This window comes from Ptychodera flava, chromosome 22 (assembly GCF_041260155.1).
Source record: "Ptychodera flava strain L36383 chromosome 22, AS_Pfla_20210202, whole genome shotgun sequence".
Lineage (NCBI taxonomy): Eukaryota > Metazoa > Hemichordata > Enteropneusta > Ptychoderidae > Ptychodera > Ptychodera flava.
In genome coordinates, this window is record NC_091949.1 from 28,825,642 (window position 1) to 28,849,357 (window position 23,716).

General features: G+C 39.9%; 1 protein-coding gene across 2 annotated transcripts; it reads right to left on the minus strand.

Annotated features, from left to right (window-relative positions):
• Nucleotides 1-8,952: 8,952 nt before the first annotated feature.
• LOC139123130 (large ribosomal subunit protein eL34-like) lies at nt 8,953-19,312 on the minus strand. Of its 2 annotated transcripts, XM_070689145.1 has the most exons (6): nt 19,163-19,311; nt 18,924-18,994; nt 18,696-18,709; nt 17,299-17,378; nt 16,920-17,023; nt 8,953-9,113 (listed from the first exon to the last, which is right to left on the minus strand). In XM_070689145.1, the coding sequence occupies exons 2-6, from the start codon at nt 18,986-18,988 to the stop codon at nt 9,029-9,031; spliced, it is 348 nt and encodes a 115-aa protein (XP_070545246.1). In that variant the 5' UTR covers nt 18,989-18,994; nt 19,163-19,311; the 3' UTR covers nt 8,953-9,028. The 2 variants fall into 2 exon arrangements, with proteins under 2 accessions (XP_070545246.1, XP_070545245.1); XM_070689144.1 differs by lacking the exon at nt 18,696-18,709 and having other exon boundaries at nt 19,163-19,312.
• Between the last annotated feature and the right edge of the window lie 4,404 nt (nt 19,313-23,716).

Below are 23,716 nucleotides of genomic sequence, written 5' to 3' on the forward strand. Positions count from 1 at the left end.
GCAACGCCTGACCAACAATCGCATGGGGGCGCCCGTCGAAATGTGACTGGAAATTGTTAATACAACGATAAATGATCGCGTTGTCAAAGAGGCATAAGGCGTTATTAGTTCCAGCAAGAGTGCATAATATAATAAATTTATGATGATGAAAACTGTTGCTAAAAATTTAATATTTTCATCATTATTTTAAAAGGCACCCTACTTCTCTTGAATCCTGAATGGCGATCAGTTCTCATGGCAATTCACGCAATTGTAGTACAGACCCTGTTCTTAATAAATTTATGATTTTGAAAATTCTTGATAAAAATTTACATTTCTTTCATAATTTTATACCTACAAAGGTACCCTACAACACTCGAATCCTAAATGATGATCATTATTTATGCCAAATTCATGCAGTTGTAGCACAGACCCTCAAAAATATGATCAATATTATAGTACAACTGTAGCATTGCACAGTGTCTTGATGCACTGCCACGGTACTACCTCGGCAGACTTTCTAAGGGGTGGACCATTCTATATCCTGGGGGTCTAGAAGATTTTCGAGAAGCTACCTTACCAATCATCCAGACACCCCCCCCCCATATCAAATGGTCCACCCTACACAGTAAATAATAGGAAGGAGCCGGTGACATTCCAAGCAGTGCACAGGCCTTCCAAAAACTCACGTTTTCTTCACTGCTGCTTCCTGATTTCCAAAATTTCTACCGCATTAGGGAGCGTTCAGTTTTTACGGCCTGGGGGGGGGCCGGCAAAATCTTGTCGCCGGTGTTCAAAAAAATATAGACCCCCCTGCATTGTTTGTGAAAAAAAGATGACCCCCCCCCCCTTTGTCAGACGAAAAAAATTGATGAACCCCCCCCCCCCCCCTGAAAAATAACCAAAACCCATATGTCAAATTTACCCGCATGGTTTGGATTTGAACTCTGGTACGCGGCGCACTTTATTCGTGTAGCAGAGATGCCAGTGCACAAACTTCTCAGCCACATCCATTGAAACGTCTGTTAATTAGGACGACTGTAAGGCAATTTTTAACTTCATTTCCATAGAGAACTCATGTCCATGGACATTGTATACAGTAAACTCTATTGGAGTGGTTCACCAAAGGCAGCCCTCCGGTTAAGAGGGTCATGGGCCATTACGTAAAGTCAACTTTATTCTAGTGGGCCACCAAAGGTGGCCCGCCGGTAAGAGGGTCGATCATGGCTATTGCATAAAGTAGACTTTACTGGACAGGGCCACTGAAGGCGCGCGGCCATTAACATTATTCAGTGCGTGATCCCAGGGGTCCCTCAAAATGTTTTTAATACAAGCCGCGGCTTCAATTGGGAATTTTACGGTAAGATTGCCGTGGGGTATTACATAAAGTCAATTTATTGTAGTGAGCCGCCGCAGGCGGCCCGCCGGTAAAGAGGGTCAATCATGGCCATTGCATGAAGTAAACCTAATTGGAGTGGCCGCCAAAGGCTGTCTGCCCGTTAAGAGGGTCATGGGTAATACATAATGTATATTTATTGTAGTGGGCCACCCAAGGCGGCCCGCTGGTAAAGAGGGTCGATCAAGGCCATTGCATGAAGTAAACCTAATTGGAGTGGGCCGCCAAAGGCGTCTGCCTGTTATTAAGAGGGTCATGGGTAATACATAATGTATATTTATTGTAGTGGGCCACCGAAGGCGGCCCGCTGGTAAAGAGGGTCGATCAAGGCCATTGCATGAAGTAAACCTAATTGGAGTGGGCCGCAAAAGGCGTCTGCCCGTTAAGAGGGTCATGGGTAATACATAATGTATATTTATTGTAGTGGGCCGCCTTCGGCGGCACGCCGGTAAAGAGGGTCGATCATGGCCATGGCATAAAGTGAACTTTATTGTTGGTATTATGTTTTTGAAATGTGGTGACCCCCCTTTCCTACCAGTGAAAAAGCGATGACCCCCCTTTGCGGCTTCCAAAATTACGATGACCCCCTGGATTTTTGTCCCTAGGGCATGTCCTGGCTGCAATACTGTGTACAGATATTGTTATGTAGGTCATTTCCCCCCACACTCATCATGACCTGAGTTCAATTAGTCTAGAACATTCTCAAGGTCACTGCCCTTAATGACCTCACAACCTTGAATTCAATTAGTCATGTTTGGAATGTTCTGGAAAGTTGATTAGTTGTGTAAGAGAGATAATTTTAGAACAGTAATTAGCATGTCAATAAAAGTTCTAGATTGTTCTTATATGCCTTTATAAAAGGGACGTGCTCAGCTTCCAGTCAGACTTTTGGGATCGTGTCTCTTGTGTGTTACTAAACTCCAGCAGTAGTCATTCTTAAGACTTTTCAAGACCTTCACTGCCAACGCTGGATTTATACTGTGGACTTTATGCATCTTCAAGCCTGCAAGGACTGTTCATTCATCCAACTGACTGTTACAACTCTGAGACTGGAGCTTTGCCGTCCCAGCTGAGATAAGTAGTCTGTACACTTTTAAAGCTTATATTTTATCCCTGACTTAGCAATTAGTTTTATTTTTGTAATAAATTTTGTTTAAACGTAAACTGCTGAGTTCACCCTTTTGTTCGTATCCTCGGCACGTAACAAAATTGGGGGCTCGTCCGGGATACGAATATTTTGAGCCGTTGACAACATTTTGACACCTTTTCAAAACTACTATATACTGTGAACTCAGCGAAATTTAATCATGGCGGAATTTAAACCAGAGGAAATGGATGACCTTGATCAGGACACATTTGATTCCCTCAGAAAAGACGACCTCATAACACTGGCCAATTTCCTTAAGGTAGAAGTTAAACGATCTATGCGCAAGCGAGAAATACAGTTCAAGATTGCAAAACATTTAGTTAAATCAGGCCATTTGAGGAGTCTGCCTTAAAAGATTATGAGCCCGAGTCTACCTCTGAACTCAGAAAATTAGAATTAGAAATGCAGACAAATTTGGAGATCAAGAAACTAGAATTACAAATGAGAGAGAAAGAATTACAAATGGAAGAAAGACAGAGAGAGAAAGATAGCAGGAAAGATTAAAAATGGAAGAAAGACAGAAAGAGAGGGAATTGGAAATGAAAGAAAAAGAATTGCAAATGGAAGAAAGACAAAGGGAGAAAGAAAGAGAGGAAAAAGAAAAGGAAAGAGAATTAGCAGAACACCGACTGCAGTTAGAAATAAGACGTTTAGAGCTTGGACAGTCAGGAAAATCCTTCCCCTCACACGGTTTTGACATCACTAAGCATTTCAGGTTAGTTCCCCCTTTCCAAGAAAAGGATGTTGATAAATATTTCCTTCATTTTGAGAAAATTGCTCAGAGTCTGAATTGGCCTAAGGAGTCCTGGTCTATGCTTTTGCAGAGTGCTTTGGTGGGTAAAGCCAGAGAAATTTACATTCAATTGTCAGTAGAGCAGGCTTCAGATTATGATTCTGTGAAGGAATTAATTCTCAAGGGCTATGAGTTGGTGCCTGAAGCTTACCGTCAGAAATTTAGGGATTGTGAGAAGGTGAAGGATCAAACTTATGTTGAATTTGCTCGAACAAAGAACAACTGTTTGATCGTTGGTGTTCTTCGGAAAAGGTCAGTCAGAATTATGACAAATTACGACAGCTTGTTTTGATTGAGGAATTTAAAAGGTGCATCCGGAGTGACATCAAGACGTTTATCAATGAACAAAAGGCAGATACATTAGAGGTTGCTGCACGTTTGGCTGATGATTATTCATTGACCCACAAATCTTCATTCTCAGCAAACCATCCAGTCCTTTTCCATACAGAAACAATGCAGGTAAATTTAACTCCTCCTTTTCATCCAAGAATTTCTCAAAGGACAGTAGAAAATCAAATGACAACAGTTCACAAAATTCAAGTAACACTCCCACATCATCAGATCCCAAGTCTCAATCTCCTTCTGACAAACAGTTCGGTACACTTTCTTGTAATTATTGTAAGAAAGACGGCCATTTAATGTCAGATTGTTTCAAATTGAAAAGAAAACGTGAAGGTCAAAGTAGTCAAAGTGGATCTAAGCCCACCGGCTTTATTTCTTCATCAACTCGATTAGAGTCTAATAATGTGTGCAACACATTTTCTGAGGTTAAATCCCTCTCATCCCCAATTAATGAGGTCAAGGTCAATTCTTCTCAAGATAGCATTATGGGTATTTTCGAACCATTTATTCACGATGGTTTTATATCACTTTCTAGTGATTTTTCTTCCGCTACCCCTGTCAAATTTTAAGAGATACCGGGGCTTCCCAGTCTCTTTTGTTGGCAGATACCCTGCCGTTTCTGAAAAGTCATTTTCAGGTTCTAAAGTTCTTATTAAGGGGGTAGATTGCAATGACTACATTCCTGTTCCTCTCCATAATGTCTATTTGTCTTCGGACTTTGTTTCTGGACCTGTGGCTTTAGGTATTAGGCCTTTTTTGCCTTTCGAAGGGATTCACCTTCTTCTTGGAAACGACCTTGCTGGGACAAGGTCATCACTATCCACTTGTGACTGATAATCCTACTTTAGATCAAAATCCAGAGCCAATAGAGGAAGACATTCCCGGCCTTTTCCCATCATGTGCCATTACTCGAGCCATGTCAAAGAAAACTTCCGAGAATCAAAATACTCTCAAAATAATGTCACAGATGTTGACTTAAATGACACCTTTCTCAGTCAGGTGTTTGACACGGAGCATTCCGTTATCCCTCGTGGATTTGAAACTTCCAGTAAAACTTCTGCTGACCAAAGTCAGACATTTTCTAGATCAAATCTCATTGCAGAACAACACAAGACCCAGATATTTTGTCTTTGTTTGACAGGGTAGATGATGAAGGTAAAACTTCAGATAGCTCTGTTTCCTATTATACAAAATCTGGTATTCTCATGCGTAAATGGAGACCTCCAGATGTTTTGGTTGATGACGATTGGGCTATAAAACATCAAATTGTCGTTCCAAAGCCCTACCGTGCTGAAATATTGCGCCTGGCCCATGAAACCCCCTGGGCTGGTCACTTAGGAGTCAGAAAACTTATCACAAAATTCTCAGTCACTTTTATTGGCCTAATCTCAGGCAGGATGTAGCACATTTCTGTAAAACTTGTCACACATGTCAATGGTAGGAAAGCCAAATCAGACCATTCCAAAGGCCCCTTTACAGCCAATTCCTGCATTTCAAGAACCATTTAGTAGGATACTAATAGACTGTGTTGGGCCCCTACCAAAAACAAGATCAGGAAATGAGTACATGTTGACAATTATGTGTACATCAACTCGGTTCCCAGAAGCCATACCACTGAGAAATATAAAGACAAAGACTATAGTGAAAGCTTTAGTCAAATTTTTCACTTTATTTGGCCTCCCCAAATGTGTCCAGTCGATCAAGGCTCCAACTTTATGTCTGGTATTTTTCAACAAGTAATGGATCAGCTAGGCATTAAACAGTATAGGTCATCCGCCTATCATCCAGAAAGTCAGGGTGCTCTTGAGCGATTTCATCAAACTTTGAAAAACATGGTTAGGACCTACTGTTTTGACACAGAGAAGCAGTGGATGAAGGAATTCATTTTCTGCTCTTTGCTGTTAGAGAGTCAATTCAAGAGTCTCTTGGTTTTAGCCCATTTGAGCTTGTATTTGGACATACAGTCCGTGGCCCACTTAAGCTCGTTAAAGAGAAATTCCTGTCTGACGACGATGATTGTCTGAATATTTTGCAATATGTGTCAGATTTTCGTACGAAACTCTCTAAAGCATGTGAATTAGCCAGAGAAAATCTTAAGTCATCTCAGCAGTCAATGAAAACCAGATATGATAAAAGCACCTCAAAACGGAAGTTTGAACCAGGTCAAAAAGTTCTTGTTCTACTTCCGATTCCTGGCAAACCACTCCATGCTCGTTACTTTGGGCCATACCTAATTGATAAGAAATTGAGTGATTTAAATTACATCATAATAACACCTGACAGGCGAAAACAAAAACAGCTATGTCACATAAATATGCTTAAGCCATATTTGGATAGGGATAATCCTACTAAAACAAAGCCTGTCAGTGCAGTCAGTTCAAACCATTATGAAGATAGTGATACTGAAACTGACTTGAGTGAAAATACTCTAAACTCAAAGCTGGGCTCGGTCAAGCTTCAGAACTCAGAAATCCTGGAGAAGCTGGAGTCTACAAAGTTGGCACACCTCCAGCCAGAACAACAACAACAGGTGAAAGAACTGCTCCACGAATATAAACACCTGTTTCAAGATGTTCCAACGAGGACAAACGTCATCTATCACGACGTTGATGTTGGGGACAGTAAGCCTGTAAAACAACATCCATACAGACTGAATCCAACAAAAGCGAAATATCTCCAGGAAGAAGTCAAATACCTGCTGGACAATGACTTTATTGAACCCAGTAAAAGTAACTGAGTTCGCCATGCATACTTGTTCCCAAATCAGATCACAGTTATCGTATGTGCACGGACTTTAGAAGGTCAACACTTTAACAAAGACAGACACTTTCCCAATCCCGAGGATTGATGACTGCATCGACCGAGTGGGAAAAGCCAAGTATGTGACGAAATTTGACCTACTGAAGGGATTTTGGCAAGTCCCTCTGACGGATCGTGCTCGTGAAATATCCGCCTTTGTTACACCAGACGGATTGTTCCAGTACAAGGTGATGCCATTCGGAATGAAGAACTCTCCGGCAACGTTCCAACGGATGATCAACGACGTCATATCCGGGCTAGACGGGTGTGCAGCTTACGTTGACGACGTCGTCCTGTATACTGACACCTGGGAGGAACACATCAAGCTCATGCGGAAGTTCTTTGAGAGACTGAGCAAAGCAATGTTGACTGTCAACCTTGCCAAATCTGAGTTTGGTTGGGCGAGGGTGACTTACCTCGGACATACTGTAGGACAGGGTGAGGTAAAACCTGTTGATGCCAAAATCAGTGCCATTTCAAGTTTTCCCATACCAAACTGCAAACGACAACTGATGCGCTTTCTCGGTATGGCTGGTTACTACAGAAAATTCTGTCCAAATTTCTCCACAATTACTGAGCCTTTGACTAACTTACTTAAAAGAAAGTAAAGTTTGTTTGGTCAGAGCAATGCCAACAGGCATTTGATACACTTAAAGCCATACTGCAAAGTGCCCCAGTGTTGTCTGCACCAGATTTCACTTTGCCATTCAAATTAGCTGTAGATGCTAGTGATACGGCTGCTGGTGCTGTTTTATTGCAAGAGGATAGTCATGGTGTAGATCATCCTGTTTGCTATTTTTCACGCAAATTTAACAAATCCCAGAGAAACTACTCTACAATTGAAAAAGAGTGTTTATCTTTGATATTAGCTTTACAGCATTTTGAAGTTTATGTTACTTCTTCAAATCAGCCAATAGTGGTTTATATTGATCACAACCCTCTTGTTTTTCTGCAGAAATTTAAAGGCAAAAATCAGAGATTGCTAAGATGGAGTTTAATGTTACAGGAGTTTAATCTTGACATTAGACACATCAAAGGCAGAGACAATTTAATTGCAGACTGTCTCTCTCGTATTTAGAGTTTATTGTTCTTCACTTTCAAGAAATTTTACTTTAGAGTAAAACAAAATTTGAGTACTTAAATCTTTTTCAAGATTACATTTGCAAAAGAAAGATTTTTCTTTGAAAAATTTTCTTTTTTTGAAGAGGGGGTGTGTTATGTAGGTCATTCCCCCCACACTCATCATGACCTGAGTTCAATTAGTCTAGAACATTCTCAAGGTCACTGCCCTTAATGACCTCACAACCTTGAATTCAATTAGTCATGTTTGGAATGTTCTGGAAAGTTGATTAGTTGTGTAAGAGAGATAATTTTAGAACAGTAATTAGCATGTCAATAAAAGTTCTAGATTGTTCTTATATGCCTTTATAAAAGGGACGTGCTCAGCTTCCAGTCAGACTTTTGGGATCGTGTCTCTTGTGTGTTACTAAACTCCAGCAGTAGTCATTCTCAAGACTTTTCAAGACCTTCACTGCCAACGCTGGATTTATACTGTGGACTTTATGCATCTTCAAGCCTGCAAGGACTGTTCATTCATCCAACTGACTGTTACAACTCTGAGACTGGAGCTTTGCCGTCCCAGCTGAGATAAGTAGTCTGTACACTTTTAAAGCTTATATTTTATCCCTGACTTAGCAATTAGTTTTATTTTTGTAATAAATTTTGTTTAAACGTAAACTGCTGAGTTCACCCTTTTGTTCGTATCCTCGGCAAGTAACAATATACTTTATTATTGTCCAGAATAGCAGTCACGCATAATCCAATACATTCATAAAAAAATTTGGGATAACCATTTATCTCAAAGACCATGCATTCACTTGCTAGCAACGTAATTTTGGTCTTCAACTTGAATGATGATAAAACTCCAGCTGTCAACAAGCCTTTAACCTTTTCCTGCCAGAACAGTAATAACTGTATCACTTCCCCATCAGCCAAGTCAGTAAAAAGCAGTATTGAGCCAAAACATGACGTATTTTCACCCACTTGGCTTGGTATGTTATAGCATCTTTTGTCCAAAAAAAAAATCAACTTTACAGTATTATGGTTTCAACAGCCTTCAAATGTACAGTATTATGTTCAAATACACCTTATGGAATACGTTGTGTTTCATTAATTTTAACCATCTTGACCTGGTGGTGAAATATGGACTTGGCAGGAAAAGGGTTAAGGGACCTTACTTTCAGAAATCACACATGATTGGACGGTGAGGATTCATAACACTGCATGAAAGTTTGATTACATTTTGTGAACCTCAAACTGTTCTCAACCTATTCAGCTGAACTTCCAGCGGAAAATAATCCATGAAATTGTGACAAGGTGGTCTCCCATACTTCCCTTTCATCTGTACATGAACTTGCAAGGTGAATTTGTCACACACATTCACATTACAACAATATCTCTTACCAAGCTGTGAACACAACCAAAACACTCAACAAGTTTTAACTTTGCTGTTCACCAGTTTTTTTACTTTGTCCACGTGAAATATAATTACAAATCAAAGCTCATAGTGATCTTAATGTGCTTTCTTCTTGATAGCTTGTGCCTTCAATACCCGCACAACAATCTTCTGTTCTTCTATCAAAAATGCTCGGACAATTCTGAAAAACAAAATTGACAGGGATTCAAATAAATTACGCAAATTAAGATTTTTCAGGGTATTGGCAAATCAATGTTGTAGTATGGATCAAATATCTGATTAAACGGTCTCTCGTTTCTTGCTCTTTTCCTTCTGGTAAATGTTGACTTTATTTAAAGCCTATATATATCATTCACACTTCATTCAGAGAATTTCAATGTGAGATATGTTATCTGAAAGCCAACCATTGTGCCCGCTAAGTTAATATGACGCGTCATGACACAGGGAAAACCCGCCTGACGCATTGAGTAATCTGAAGCGTCACTGACGCAGCTGTAAAAAGCCTGCCAATGACTAGAAATACCGTCAATGACGCTGTACCTTCTCTAATGTGTGGCCAGGTCAGGTAATTGGTTGTTGGCATGGAGTTGTTGGTAAATAGTTGATGATGTAGGGGCATGAGGTGGGATATGGACCCAAAGAACCCAAAAGATGATTAAATATATCAATCAAAAAATTCTAAGCTACAGTATAAACTGCCTAAAGATAGTTCAATGTGGAAAAAAGTTAAATAATTCAGAAATAAGAATAACAGTCCAAAATAGTAATGACGCACTTCCCTACTGACCTGAGTGCATGTGAAATACACAACTTGCAGTGTTCTCCCTGAATAAGGTAACAGGGGCGTGGCGCCCTCTTGTAAATTCCGAGCGCCCCCTTGCCAGAAATGAAAAAGATTTATTTTTTTGAAAAATAAAACAATAAAATGTACGGGGAAAAAAGTTGACAGTGATTTACAAGCAAAATGCGAGCGTGAGCGTCGATCCTGCAGACTGCAAACGTAATTCTCATCGATCTTGCAAATCTCGCGAGTTTGTGATGTCATCCGAGATCATAAGCCCATGTGCAACTCATCGAGGCAGCCATATTTGCATGGCTCAGTCCGTAACGTTACGTTAGCCACGGTCCCTCCATAGGGACCGTGCATTAGGTAACCGACTTAGCTGAGTAAACATGGCAAGGAGCTGGAGGGTAACCAACTGAGGACAGCAGAGTACACTGAAGTTTTTATAGGAGGTTAGAATTTCGTTTGTGTATTCCTTCCAAAAGCAAAACAACCTAATTTTAGGCTCGGTCGGACTTGTATCAGGATGAGAACACGTGAGTGTTATGGTGATAATTTTGCCATCGATGAATAAATGTATGTCTGTAGACTCGCTATGTTTTCGTTTGTAATAAAAGTTATGGAACACTGTTTCAGATCTCTTTTCCTTTGAGTTTTTTGTACGAAAAAAATCTGAAAAAATGCTCCCCAAACCTGAGTGTTATGGTGATAATTTTGACATCGATGAATAAATGTATGTCTCTCGCTACGTTTTCGTTTTCAAAAAATGAAATCTTCATAATTGAAATCAGTGAACTGTTTATGGTACACTGTCTCAGATCTCCTTTCCTTTGAGTTTTTTATACGAAAAAAATCTGAAAAAAGTACTCCCCAAGTGCCACCAAATAACACCATTTTAATCGCTGTTTTTCAAAAGCTCCAACGGCAGGAGGGGGGACACCCCCCTCCTGACCTCCCCCCGCGACCGCTTACGCGGTCGCTTGTGGTGCTTCGCACCACGTCTTCGCCCTCTTCTCAAAAAATCCTGGGGAGAACACTGCTTGGCATCTATAAATTAAATGTATCGGTATACCAAGTGATCATTTTAAGTCACTTTTAACTGTTTTAAATGGATTTTCCAAAGAGTCCTGTGGAAATGATGAAAAACGCTTATCTGGTATGAAACCTCATGGCTGATAATTGTCATAGTATTGAAAAAAAATTGAAAGTGAAGAAATTACTGTTTATGATAGGCATATTTACCTTGAAATACATGACCGTGTAAAGAATATATGCTAAAAGTGTTTAAGAGTAAATTTCTTTTCAAAAAATAATTTAATCTGTGACCAAAGGATTTTATTCTTTGAGTTTACAAATTCAAACATTGCAATTTGTTCAATCATCTTGTGCAGTGCAAATTTATAAATGACTGAAAAAAAAAAAAATTGGCAGAATTACAGTCTTTGTGATGTAAAATTATGGGTTGACATCACGATAATTGTTAATCTGTTCGAAGTACTACTATACTATTAAAAAAGAAAGTTCATGCAGAAACGGTAACATATATTGTCAGCAATGTAGCGTTAATTTTGACTTTACATCAAAAATGCCTTTGCTGGATACCAAATATATAGGGCGAAATATTAAAATCAGCCATGTTCAGCAAAATCCACACAACGGCATTGATCCTTTTCTAATTGATTTGATTTGCTTATGTTATCCTTGTATGACAGTCAGTACAATATGGAACTTGAACACAACACAGTGAATAAGTATGCTGTAAATGAAATGGTGTGGCTGCATCCACATGCAGCAATAGGAGTGTCTTTGTCTCTCACCCCTCATTTCCAACCTCTCCCATCCCTGAACAAATAGTTTGGTCTTATATTTATAATGTTAATAATTTCTGTATTTGTTAAAATGTGCGCATCTCAAAACTTTTGATCATAAACATTTTCATTTTTTATAGCTGACCAGTCAGTTAACCTGTTTATTTTGAATATTTGCGCATTTTTCCTCAGTTTTTGACATTTCAGAATACCTTCTTATTCAATTTGTCATTTTCTAAAAGTTAAAATGCTCCTTTGTGTGGTCAAGCTTTCCACAAGCATCAAATGTGGTACTTCATATAGGAAGGTCTGCCTCTAGAGGGCAAGCATCATGAACAGTGTTTGTTAGTTACTATATTTCCTCCACATAATTTCTGATTGTACTGTAAACATTGAACATGGCCGATGTCCGATTTTCCTGTCTAAAACTTTCACTCATTTTCGTTCATATGACTCTGAAACTCCAGGAAACGATTGGGAAGAAAGAGTTATCTTGAAATATTGAGATACTCGCCGATATTTTGCAAAATTAAATGAGAAAAAAATCCAAGGAAAATGCCGACTGGCTAACATCTGCAGATTATGCAACAGGCCCATATCACGTGAGGCCATGAGGGGATATCCACGCAACTCAGTACCAAACACTAGCGCACACAGAGTGAGCAAACAACAAAGTGAGTACCCCTAACGTCAGCTCAGTAGTCTGTAATAGATTGTAGTCAACTAAGAAACCTTGGAGAAAGGCTTAACACTGGCTATGCCGCTAAGTCCCATTTGATTTTTGTCACAGCTCAAATCGTCTCCTACACCTCAACCTGAACCATGAACCACCCCCACCAGTTTATGATATGACCCATCACAATGGCATGACGTCAACGGATCTTGACAGACGGAAGTATTGACAGACGGAAGTAGTTGACACCAGCATACTGGTTTTCAACTCTAATACCTTCTCTGTCTATAAATAGACACGAGAAGGTAAAAACTCAGCAGCATAATATACACAGGTAACATGTTTTCCTGTAGTTTTAGGGCAAAAAAATAACTGAATGTGTCATTTCTATAAGTCTCTGCGGTGATACTACGTGCTAATAGTACACTTATCTTGCCGATCGATCAATGTGAAAGGAAGCAGCCATTGTTGTTTTCATTGTCCTCTCATTGACCAATCTCCATACAGACATTGTGCGGCGTGGATAATTATAATCTAGCTAGGGAGTCTATGCAGTAGCCACACTAATCTCTGCCACCTGCAACGGATTTCACCAACTTTTTGGGTAATCCGCGTTTTCCATGATATACATTTTCTGTCTTTTTTATATATAATACTTCAAACCCCAAAAAATAAGAAAAATACACCAGTTTCAATATAATCCTCAAATGCTTCCGTAATTTTATGAAACATTTACAAAACAGAGACCTTGCAGTGTTCTCCCTGAATAAGGTAACAGGGCGTGGCGCCCTCTTGTAAATTCCGAGCGCCCCCTTGCCAGAAATGAAAAAGATTATTTTTTTGAAAAATAAACAATAAATGTACGGGGAAAAAAAGTTGACAGTGATTTACAAGCAAAATGCGAGCGTGAGCGTCGATCCTGCAGACTGCAAACGTAATTCTCATCGATCTTGCAAATCTCGCGAGTTTGTGATGTCATCCGAGATCATAAGCCCATGTGCAACTCATCGAAGGCAGCCATATTTGCATGGCTCAGTCCGTAACGTTACGTTAGCCACGGTCCCTCCATAGGGACCGTGCATTAGGTAACCGACTTAGCTGAGTAAACATGGCAAGGAGCTGGAGGGTAACCAACTGAGGACAGCAGAGTACACTGAAGTTTTTATAGGAGGTTAGAATTTCGTTTGTGTATTCCTTCCAAAGCAAAACAACCTAATTTTAGGCTCGGTCGGACTTGTATCAGGATGAGAACACGTGAGTGTTATGGTGATAATTTTGCCATCGATGAATAAATGTATGTCTGTAGACTCGCTATGTTTTCGTTTGTAATAAAAGTTATGGAACACTGTTTCAGATCTCTTTTCCTTTGAGTTTTTTGTACGAAAAAAATCTGAAAAAATGCTCCCCAAACCTGAGTGTTATGGTGATAATTTTGACATCGATGAATAAATGTATGTCTCTCGCTACGTTTTCGTTTTCAAAATGAAATCTTCATAATTGAAATCAGTGAACTGTTTATGGTACACTGTCTCAGATCTCCTTTCCTTTGAGTTTTTTATACGAAAAAAATCTGAAAAAAGTACTCCCCAAGTGCCACCAAATAACACCATTTTAATCGCTTTTTCAAAAGCTCAACGGCAGGAGGGGGACACCCCCCTCCTGACCTCCCCCCGCGACCGCTTACGCGGTCGCTTGTGGTGCTTCGCACCACGTCTTCGCCCTCTTCTCAAAAAATCCTGGGAGAACACTGCCTTGCTCTAGGTTACATGGATGTGAATCGATGATTCAAATATCTGCACCAACGCTGTTAGCACTGCAGACGTGATTTTCAAAGTTATGGAACGTATAGGTATCATTTTTACTGTTGTATGTGTATTATTTTTTGCCACTGTACGGAAAGCGCGATCTCTTGCCAGAAAGCTCCTATCAAAATCTGAGATGTAAGGCCAAAAAAAGAAAAAGAAATGTTTCTGGTCAGCGCGCGCGTCACTTGAACAACAGCGCGTCACTCTTTTTTTTTCTGTTTGTGGCCGGCGGCCGTGGCTGACACCAAACCAAAATGGCTGAAGAGAAAGAGAAAATTCTTTGGGGGCATGATCAGTGACTGCATGAACAGTATATAAGTGACTACATTGATAAAACTATAAAACTCACCCTCCTCCCTCCCTTGAGAGAAAAAAATAAAAAATAAAAAAAAATAAAATGCGTCGCCGCACCATTTTTTAAAGAAGGACCTGACCAGAACATTTCTTTTTTTTTTTTTTTGGCCTAAGCCACATTTATCAAGTCAGTTGGGCACGCGCAGAACTGAAAGAAGTCCCATTTTGGAATATGTAAATTTGCCAGCAGCAGAGATTGGTGAGGGCACGCGGTGAACGACTCGGAAACCCTCTAACTTTGTTAGAATTATCTATGCCACACTGCTGCCACACCACCCTTCATTCTATGCGAGGAGATAGCTCATTGACTCACACGAGTGCCAGGAATCAAGAAAGACACACGAAAAAAGAGGCGCTATACATACTTACAACTGCTGACACACTTGAAACCATTTTCATGCATGTGGTAATGCACAGCAAGTCAAGTTTTCTTCAATTTGACTCAAAAAAAATTGTTTTCACCTTCCCTTAGAGGGCACACTGAAACCAACTCTAGTTGGGGGGATTATTGGGATTAGCAAAATCACCCACTCTGGAGAAAACACTGGTAGTGTTGGAATGATCAGATCAAACTTAAACTCCTGAGAGATAATTATAGAATCTGCAACTTCTGTTTTGTTTTCATCTTATTCAGATAATTCAGAAAATGGCAAGAGTGAAAGTGGACTACCCGATATCCTAGGACAACTGATCTACAGGAATAGTAGTCCACTTGGACTACCATTCAAAAAAGCTGTCTGAAGCCTGCCATAGCATTACACTATACTACTCCAGTGTCTTTAAAGAGATAGTAGCTTGTAACTTTTCATAATTTCTTTCAATTTGTTTTCAACTCAAATGCAAGTTCATTTTCTACTCCCCAAAGCATGGTGAATTTGCCCGCTATTCACCTTGTCAAACCAGCATCTATACATTTATGCACAGGTATAATGACAACATTCTATATGTAACTGTGGGAAAATTTTACTAGCGATGTACCAGTGACCATATCTACAATGCCGTAGCCAGTGACAATATTACTGTCAATCAGGGTTCCCAACAAAGGGATTTCAAAGGATTGGTCACTAACTTATTTTGTGGGCAAGCCAGTCATATGTCAATAACAGTTATAAAGGACACGTCTACAACCAAAGAACATGTAAATGTATTGTTATGTAAATTGATGGGCCCTTTGATTTGACAGGCCGTGGAGAACATTGTAAAAATATTTAAAAGGTGTCTTCACAAGTCTACTTACTAACTTCAATCAAAACAAGTCATCGTTGATGACACAGTCCCCACTTGTTAATTGGTGCTTTGATTACAGGTCCTCAGAGAGGATAGAGTCCTCTTGATAAGGTCTGTGATAAAAATACTTTTGAATAAATTTGCTTGACACATGTCTGAGTTGTAGTTCAGGACATGAAAAAATCGTAATAAAATGGCCACATGGTGGCCATATTGGATCGAATCACAAAATAGGTCAATGTCCTTGTACCAACTTTGATTAAAATCGGTTGAAATATGCCTGAGTTATGGCTTTGTACATGAAAAAATCGTAACAAAATGGCTGCACAGCAGCCATATTAGATCGTATCACAAAACAAATTAATATGCATATGTATGACATGGGTCAATCTCCTTGTACCAACTTTGAATAAATTTGCTTGATTCTGGACATGATAAAACGTAATAAAATGGCCACACGGCGGCCATATTGGATTGTATCACATAACAAGTCAATGTACATGTGTATGACATAGATCAATGTCCTTGTACCAAGTTTGAATAAAATTGGTTGAGATATGCCTGAGTTATGGCTCTGTACATGAAAAAATAGTAACAAAATGGCCGCACGGCGGCCATATTGGATCATATCACAAAACAAATTGACGTGCATATCTATGACATTGGTCAATGTCCTTGTACCAACTTTGAATAAAATCTTTAGAAACATGCCTGAGTAATGGCTCTGTACATGAAAAAATCGTAATAAAATGGCCGCCTGGCGGCCATATTGGATCGTATCACAAAACAAATTGACGTGCATATGTATGACATAGGTCAATGTCCTTGTACCAATTTTGAATAAAATCGGTTGAGATATGCCTGAGTTATAGCTCTGTACATGTAAAAATCGTAACAAAATGGCCGCACGGCGGCCATATTGGATCATATCACAAAAAGAATTGACGTGCATATCTATGACATTGGTCAATGTCCTTGTACCAACTTTGAATAAAATCAGTTGAAACATGCCTGAATTATGGCTCTGTATATGAAAAAATTGTAATAAAATGGGCGCCTGGCAGCCATATTGGATCGTATCACAAAACAAATCGACGTGCATCTGTATGACATATGAAGTAATCCTTGTACCAAGTTTGAATGAAATCGCTTCAGGCATCTCTGAGATATCTGCGTGAACGGACGGACGGACGGACGCACAGACGCACGCACGCACGCACGCACGCACACACGCACGGACATGACCAAACCTATAAGTCCCCCCGGACGGTGTCCGTGGGGACTAAAAAGACAAATATGAAACTTCTACAGAGCACATCATTTTGTGAATAATTACCTTTGTCTGACACAAGTTCCACATCTGGAGCCACCATACGTTCTTGTGACATGTTTCTTTGTCTGTGACATGGACATAAGCTGCTTGGGACGAGCTGGTTGGATCTGATCAGGATAAGGAGAGTCAAAACAGAATTTATGATTGAGCATTTCTTCAGTATCATCGATCGCAAGACTGCAAATGTAAAATTCAGACTGCAAATGTAAAAGTTCTTATTCAAATAAATGAGTGAATTTTTGCATCTTTGTACAAGAATACAGATAATATTAGAGATGTACAATGTTTGATTGTGCATACATGGTCTGATGACTTCTTGGAAAGTTCACCAAATTTAAGCGTTCGAATTAACCTGGTGTTATATCATGCAGGCAGCACCTACCCCAAAGAGTTTTCTCTTGCAGTCACCACATGATGGAATAGAACCCTTCTTCTTGGTGTACAGATACACAAGTTTGCCACCTGAAAGAAAGGTGTATATTCATCACATTTTCATCAAAGTTGACCCTGAACGCTGAACGTTCACATAAGCAATGCTTGCTTCATATTAACATGAATGTTACAAATACTTGCTGGATTCATGAATTTGCAATATAGCATATTCCGAAAGATGTGACAATCACACATATGACTTTTCCAAAAAATATATCAGTGTTGAATCTAGGGCACAGTATTGCTGGATTCCCATATTTTTCAGAACAAAAATGTTGCAATGTCACTAGCCTGATGCGTCAAAAGATCACGCATTGTGGGGTGCTTGGCCTGCTTGGTCACTATACCGTATACGAGCTACAGTATCACAGCGCGAGCTCTCAATGTGAGGTAGATACTTAAAACCCTCACGGCTAGCATGCACAGTACAAGAAAATTTTCAACCTCTCTGGTGCCAATGTTGGAGAGAAAGAGCAGCACTTCTGATTTCAGGTCTATTACCTAACCATCATTCATGGCAAACTGGGCTTCAAAGAAAATCACCAATTCACCATTTTATTACCAGTTGCCCATTTGGCAAACACCCACAGAAACACTGCATCTATAGCGGATGACCTCTTTGAGTAATATGATCGACTTGTGTACCTTCACAACAAAGTAATGCAAAAATGCCTCTAATTTGCAGAAAGGTCCTAAAATTTTAGTCCATAGCAAAGAATGCCCCTCAACTCTCTTTTCCTAGATTCAACACTGTATATATGCAAAGAGTATCTGTTGTTTACCCACTTTTTTAGAATAGATTCAACACTGTATATGCAAAGAGTATCTGTTGTTTACCCACTTTTTTAGAAACTGTGCATTTACAGCTTTAATAAAACACATCTTGGGATGGAACACATGTTCTTTTTGATGACTAAGACTATTGCCTGTGCATCTTGTGTTTTGAATGCCACCTACTATTAGTAGAAGTACCTCAGTGTACTGTAACTTTCCAATGTTCTGTGACAAGATAGTCTGTGTTTCTGACAGACGTAAATGCGCCCAACGAATAATTTCAAATATAACAGAGGATTGCGTTCAAGTTGGTACGTTTGCCTCCTTGAATTTCTGATTGCTGAGGGCTGTGTATGAAAATGGACGTGCCCGAGAGAAGATCCAGGTCTGCAAACGATAGACTCAGACATGCTGGGGTCTGGACTCAAAGCTGATCTGCACCATCACAATGAAGTATGTAATTGCAGTGTCTATTTTTCGTTCATGATAGTGTAAGTTCTGAACAGGAAGTAATCATCAATTTACGATCTATGAAAAACTTGCTAATTATCACTTGTCAATCAAATTACTCACCTGGAGTTTTGGAACTGAACGATCATAACAAACACCGTGTTTATACGTATGTATTTTCAGGCACACGAGATCAATCGAGAACGGGCGGCACCAAAATGATGAAAAACAATAAAAGAGAATTAGCACGTTGCAGAAGGGAGTTCAACACGTTACAACAGTAAATATACTGACTGAAAACTTTGCCAATACATCGAACAAAATCACAAATACATTCTAGTCTTTACTCACATTCTCTTACGATTGGATTTGGTGTTGTACGACAATCGTCGCCTGTACTGCAACCTTTGCACCATGGTGATCTGAGGCGGAAAAATACACAAATTAACCCTTAGATTTAAAAAATACTATCTTTGGCATGAATTTTACTATCATCACAGTTCTTTTAAAGGGTCTGTAAGTGACACAGAGGCGTGATGGACTTAGATATGTGTAGATTTTATTTAACTTCAACACCGAACGCCACTTACTCTCTCCAAGATGGCCGCAAAAAGGTCGTGAAAAGGATTGTGGGTAATGATCCGCTCATCACGTCTGTTTTAGGCCAAAGTAAGTAAATTCTTTGTTTTGCGTCCGCGCGCGCCTAGGTTTTTGAAGATTTTTTCGGAAAAAAACACAAACTTTCCTTTCAAGATTTCGCAAAACTGGTCGTGGCTTTTAACTTTGCGACGACACACTCCTTAACGGCAGTCAGATTTCGCTAATGGACCATGCGGTGACGTAAACAGTACCCTCTACACATTTACACCTGTCGATACTCTCAGCCTCACGCCGGGGCCTCACATTCTCGCTGTCTGTTGTGGCTTTGTGTGTTGTGGCTTTGTCGTCAAAAAATGGATGAAAGCAGGGAAATAATCGAAGTTAAAAAAGCAGGAAACCTTTGCACGGCAACTTGAAGGCATGGTCATTGCGAGCAATCGGGACTTGAACAGAGAGAGATTCAGTCGGCCGATTGGACTTGGGTACCACGACTCAGAGAGTATGGCAGACGGAAAAATCGGAAAGTGTTGAGGCCTATCCTAGTTAATTGGTCTTTTAGGTTTGCCAAAAATTTGGTTAATTCGTCCATTTTAACTTGAAACAAAAATAAACCAGTGATCAGTCCTGTAAACGAAAGGCCTTTACGTACTTTTTTGTTCAGTTTGGGTATGGGAAAGTATATTAGAATCCCTCTGTGAAAGTTCAAACTTGTAGTAGGCGGTCGTAGCTGCTCTTGAAGGAGGTCACACTTTCTGCATTAATGACATCGGCTGGTAATTTATTCCAGGTGTCCACAACTCTTGCTGAAAAAGTACTTTCTTGTGTTAAGTCGAACGGTTAGTTTATGAAGTTTGGGACAGTGTCCTCAAGTTCTCGAGTCGGCTGCTAACTCAAGTGAAAGGTTACAGTGGTCATGGCCTTTGATAACTAATTCTAGCGTTGAATCATGTCGCCGCGAATTCTTCTTTGTTCAAGTGTTATTAAACCAAGCTGTTTAAGTCTATTTTGATAATTGTAGTGTTGCATTTAACAGGTGCAGCCAACGGAGCTATTCATCGAAAAAGCTATTCCAGGAGCAATTTTTGAGGGCAGGGGAAATTTTAATTTTGCTAGGGCAGGGGACATGTTTTTAGGTGGTAGGGGAGCAAATTTTAGGGTTTTTTTTGTAGGGCAGGGCGGATATCGGTTGATTGTCCTGGGGACAGGGCTTGGCGAAAAACTTTTTGAGGGGAATTGTTTCCAGGGCAGGGGAAATTTGCAAGTTTTTTTTCGCCACAGGGCGAGGGAGCTTCAAAAATTCACAGTGGGGAGGGGAAACAGGCAAAAATAAGTGGGGAGTGGGTAAAAATGAAGTTTGAGTGTGGGAGGGTAAGTCGAAAAATTTTCTGTGGGAGGGCAAATTATGAACAGCTAATTAATTACCCTCTTGATTTAAAATTAGTCAGTTCACATTATTTGTCATGCACAATATATCTTATCATAGTAAGGACCTTTCTAAAAGTGCATTGTTCGTTGGCTGCACCTGAGTTTAGGTATTATTTGCCGTGCTAAGATTTTTATGTCCTTTTGTAGCCATGGTGACCAAGCTTGTACTGCATGCTCGAGCTGTGGTCTCACAAGTTGCTTGTAAAGACGAAGAATGACATTTTTTTATTTGATCGACAATGATCGTTTGATGAGATCAACATTCTGTTTGCTTTTTTGCAAACTTATCACATTTGCTTGAAGGTTTTAAGGTAGAATGAAGTAGATCATTTTCTTCAGTTGTACGTCCCAGTGAAATATTGTTCATTGAGTATTTATTGAAGGGGTTGTTGTAGCCAATATGCGTCCGCCAGTGTTCACTCATTTTTTGTAGCTTGTCCAAATCAGCTTGTAGAATTTCAGGATCACTACAATTTCGCAAGGGATGATATGTCTTGGTATTGTCAGTAAATTTTTGACTTCAGAACTAATTTCACCGCCAGTATGATTGATGTTAGAGGTATTGGTCCAAGAACTGAACCCTTTGGGACACCACTTCTGACGTATTCTCCATTCAGATGATGCTCCATTATACTCGCTGTTTTGTATTTGTCAATCATGCTTTGACCCACTGTAGAATATTTCCATTTATGCCATGATACTTCATCTTTTCAATCAATCTGGGATGTGGTACTTTGAAAGTGCATGGAATAAAGATGTGAAGCTTCCACCTAAATTTGGGTCTGATGAGTCTGTGTGTGGAGACTGACAATTGCGAAATGCTTTCTTTTATTTGATGGAAAGGAAAGGTGCTGGTTTTACGGATGGTCCCGAGGAAGCTACAGGGAATACTTTTGTCAATTATATCACCAATTTCTTGTTCTCTCTGATGCCTCATCTTTCTAAAATTGAATGCAGAGGCTACAAGCTACCATTTCTGTTTGGTGTTTTCTTTCAAAACAGACACCATTCAGCAAAACTATGATATTCCATCAGAGCATAGGCATTACAAGAAACTTTGAAAAAAAAACGTACAAGAACTTGAGGACAACAGACTGCTACTGTATACTGTTATAGTACACCCATTCATCAAACTGTCAAGGCTGTCAAGTTGCTGTGCAATGGTATTGAGAATTGACACTTTGAATGCACAAGAAAGAAATCTAAAACTAATAAGAGAAAAGCAAACGTCAAAGAATGACTGTTTGTTTTGATCCATTTGTTATGAAAATGCATACAGTGATCATACAGTGGTCACACTGTGATAGGAGTATTCAAGTGGTTTGAGAAAAATTGTCCAATAAACTTAGGCAAACAGATTTTGTGTTAAATTTTCTGTGTGTGTTTTTTCGCCGCTTACCCGCGTACCTTTTAGGATTTTGAGTGGACGCAAAACAAAGAATTTACTTACTTTGGCCTTAATGACGTACATCCATATGTCCCATGCCATGGACGTCCACAGGAACTTATAATCTGTTGTTGTTGTTGTTGTTTGTTGTTGTTGTTGTTGTTGTTGTTGTTGATGGTGATGATGATGATGACGATAATAAAAAATATTAAAAAACAATGTCTCATTCCTTGCTGTTGTCTGTCGATGTTGTAGATAATTGTAAAAGAAAACTGTAATCGTGATCAAAAAACGACGTAGGTCGCCCAACGTCACTCCCGTCCTATTATACAACCAAGGGTGGAATCGAGATGCCCCTGATCAAGGCTCATCAGCCACCTTCAAGGCCCAGAAAAAACACCCCATTCACGAGCGATCGATTGAAATGTGCTATCATAGGCACTGAAATTTATCTCACTGACCTAATTTGGGCTTCACTTGAACTACCGACCTGCAAAAGAGTGGAAAAACGGCGATTTCCAAGTCGTACCCGGTCAAAATCGATCACATTTGAACTTCCCGGTCGATGGTGATGGGCTGGGCATTTAAATTGACCAATTGGGGGCCCTGTAAAGGTTGCTTCGGCCAGCTGCCATTACTAATACATGAGGAGGCTTGTCCCAACGCAAAATTTCACTACAGTTTAAACTTCGCCGTCTCAACTTCATTCAATTTCCATTCTTGTAGAATAATACTTATATGGATACCAATGACAAATCAACCCGTCATTTACTGTAAACTATCACCTGGAATACTCATTCACAACGACAATGTACACTCGCTCAAGTACGAGCCCGGATGTTGATTACGCTTGTATCCTTGTAACGGGGGAAAGTCAAATACCCGGAAGTGTACGCTCTAACTATCGACAGTATATCCTGACGTAAAATGGCAGATTTCCTGACAAAGAGTTGGAAAGTCTCCGTTTATCTGCATGACTATGAAGGTTTTTCTACTTTTTTGCGTACTTTTGAACGTTACACGTACGCGTACGAGTAGGGAGCATTGAAACATAAACAATCGGCTGGCCGAAGCAGCCTTTACAGTGCCCCCAATTGGTCAATTTAAATGCCCAGCGATGACAGACCCATCACCATCGACCGGGAAGTTCAAATGTGATCGATTTTGACCGGGTACGACTTGGAAATCGCCGTTTTTCCACTCTTTTGCAGGTCGGTAGTTCAAGTGAAGCCCAAATTAGGTCAGTGAGATAAATTTCAGTGCCTATGATAGCACATTTCAATCGATCGCTCGTGAATGGGGTGTTTTTCTGGGCCTTGAAGGTGGCTGATGAGCCTTGATCAGGGGCATCTCGATTCCACCCTTGGTTGTATAATAGGACGGGAGTGACGTTGGGCGACCTACGTCGTTTTTTGATCACGATTACAGTTTTCTTTTACAATTATCTACAACATCGACAAACAACAGCAAGGAATGAGACATTGTTTTTTAATATTTTTTATTATCGTCATCATCATCATCACCACCATCAACAACAACAACAATAACAACAACAACAACAACAACAACAACAACAAGATTACTAAGTTCCCTGTGGACGTACCACTGCAGTCGAGCAGTCTTTACGTGTGACATCGACAGTATTTTCAGGTGCCGCCAACTAAGCTGTTTCTGAAAAAAGATGTTCGTGCGCAGTTTTTCAGCGGGCGGACAAATTACAAAACTAATCAGC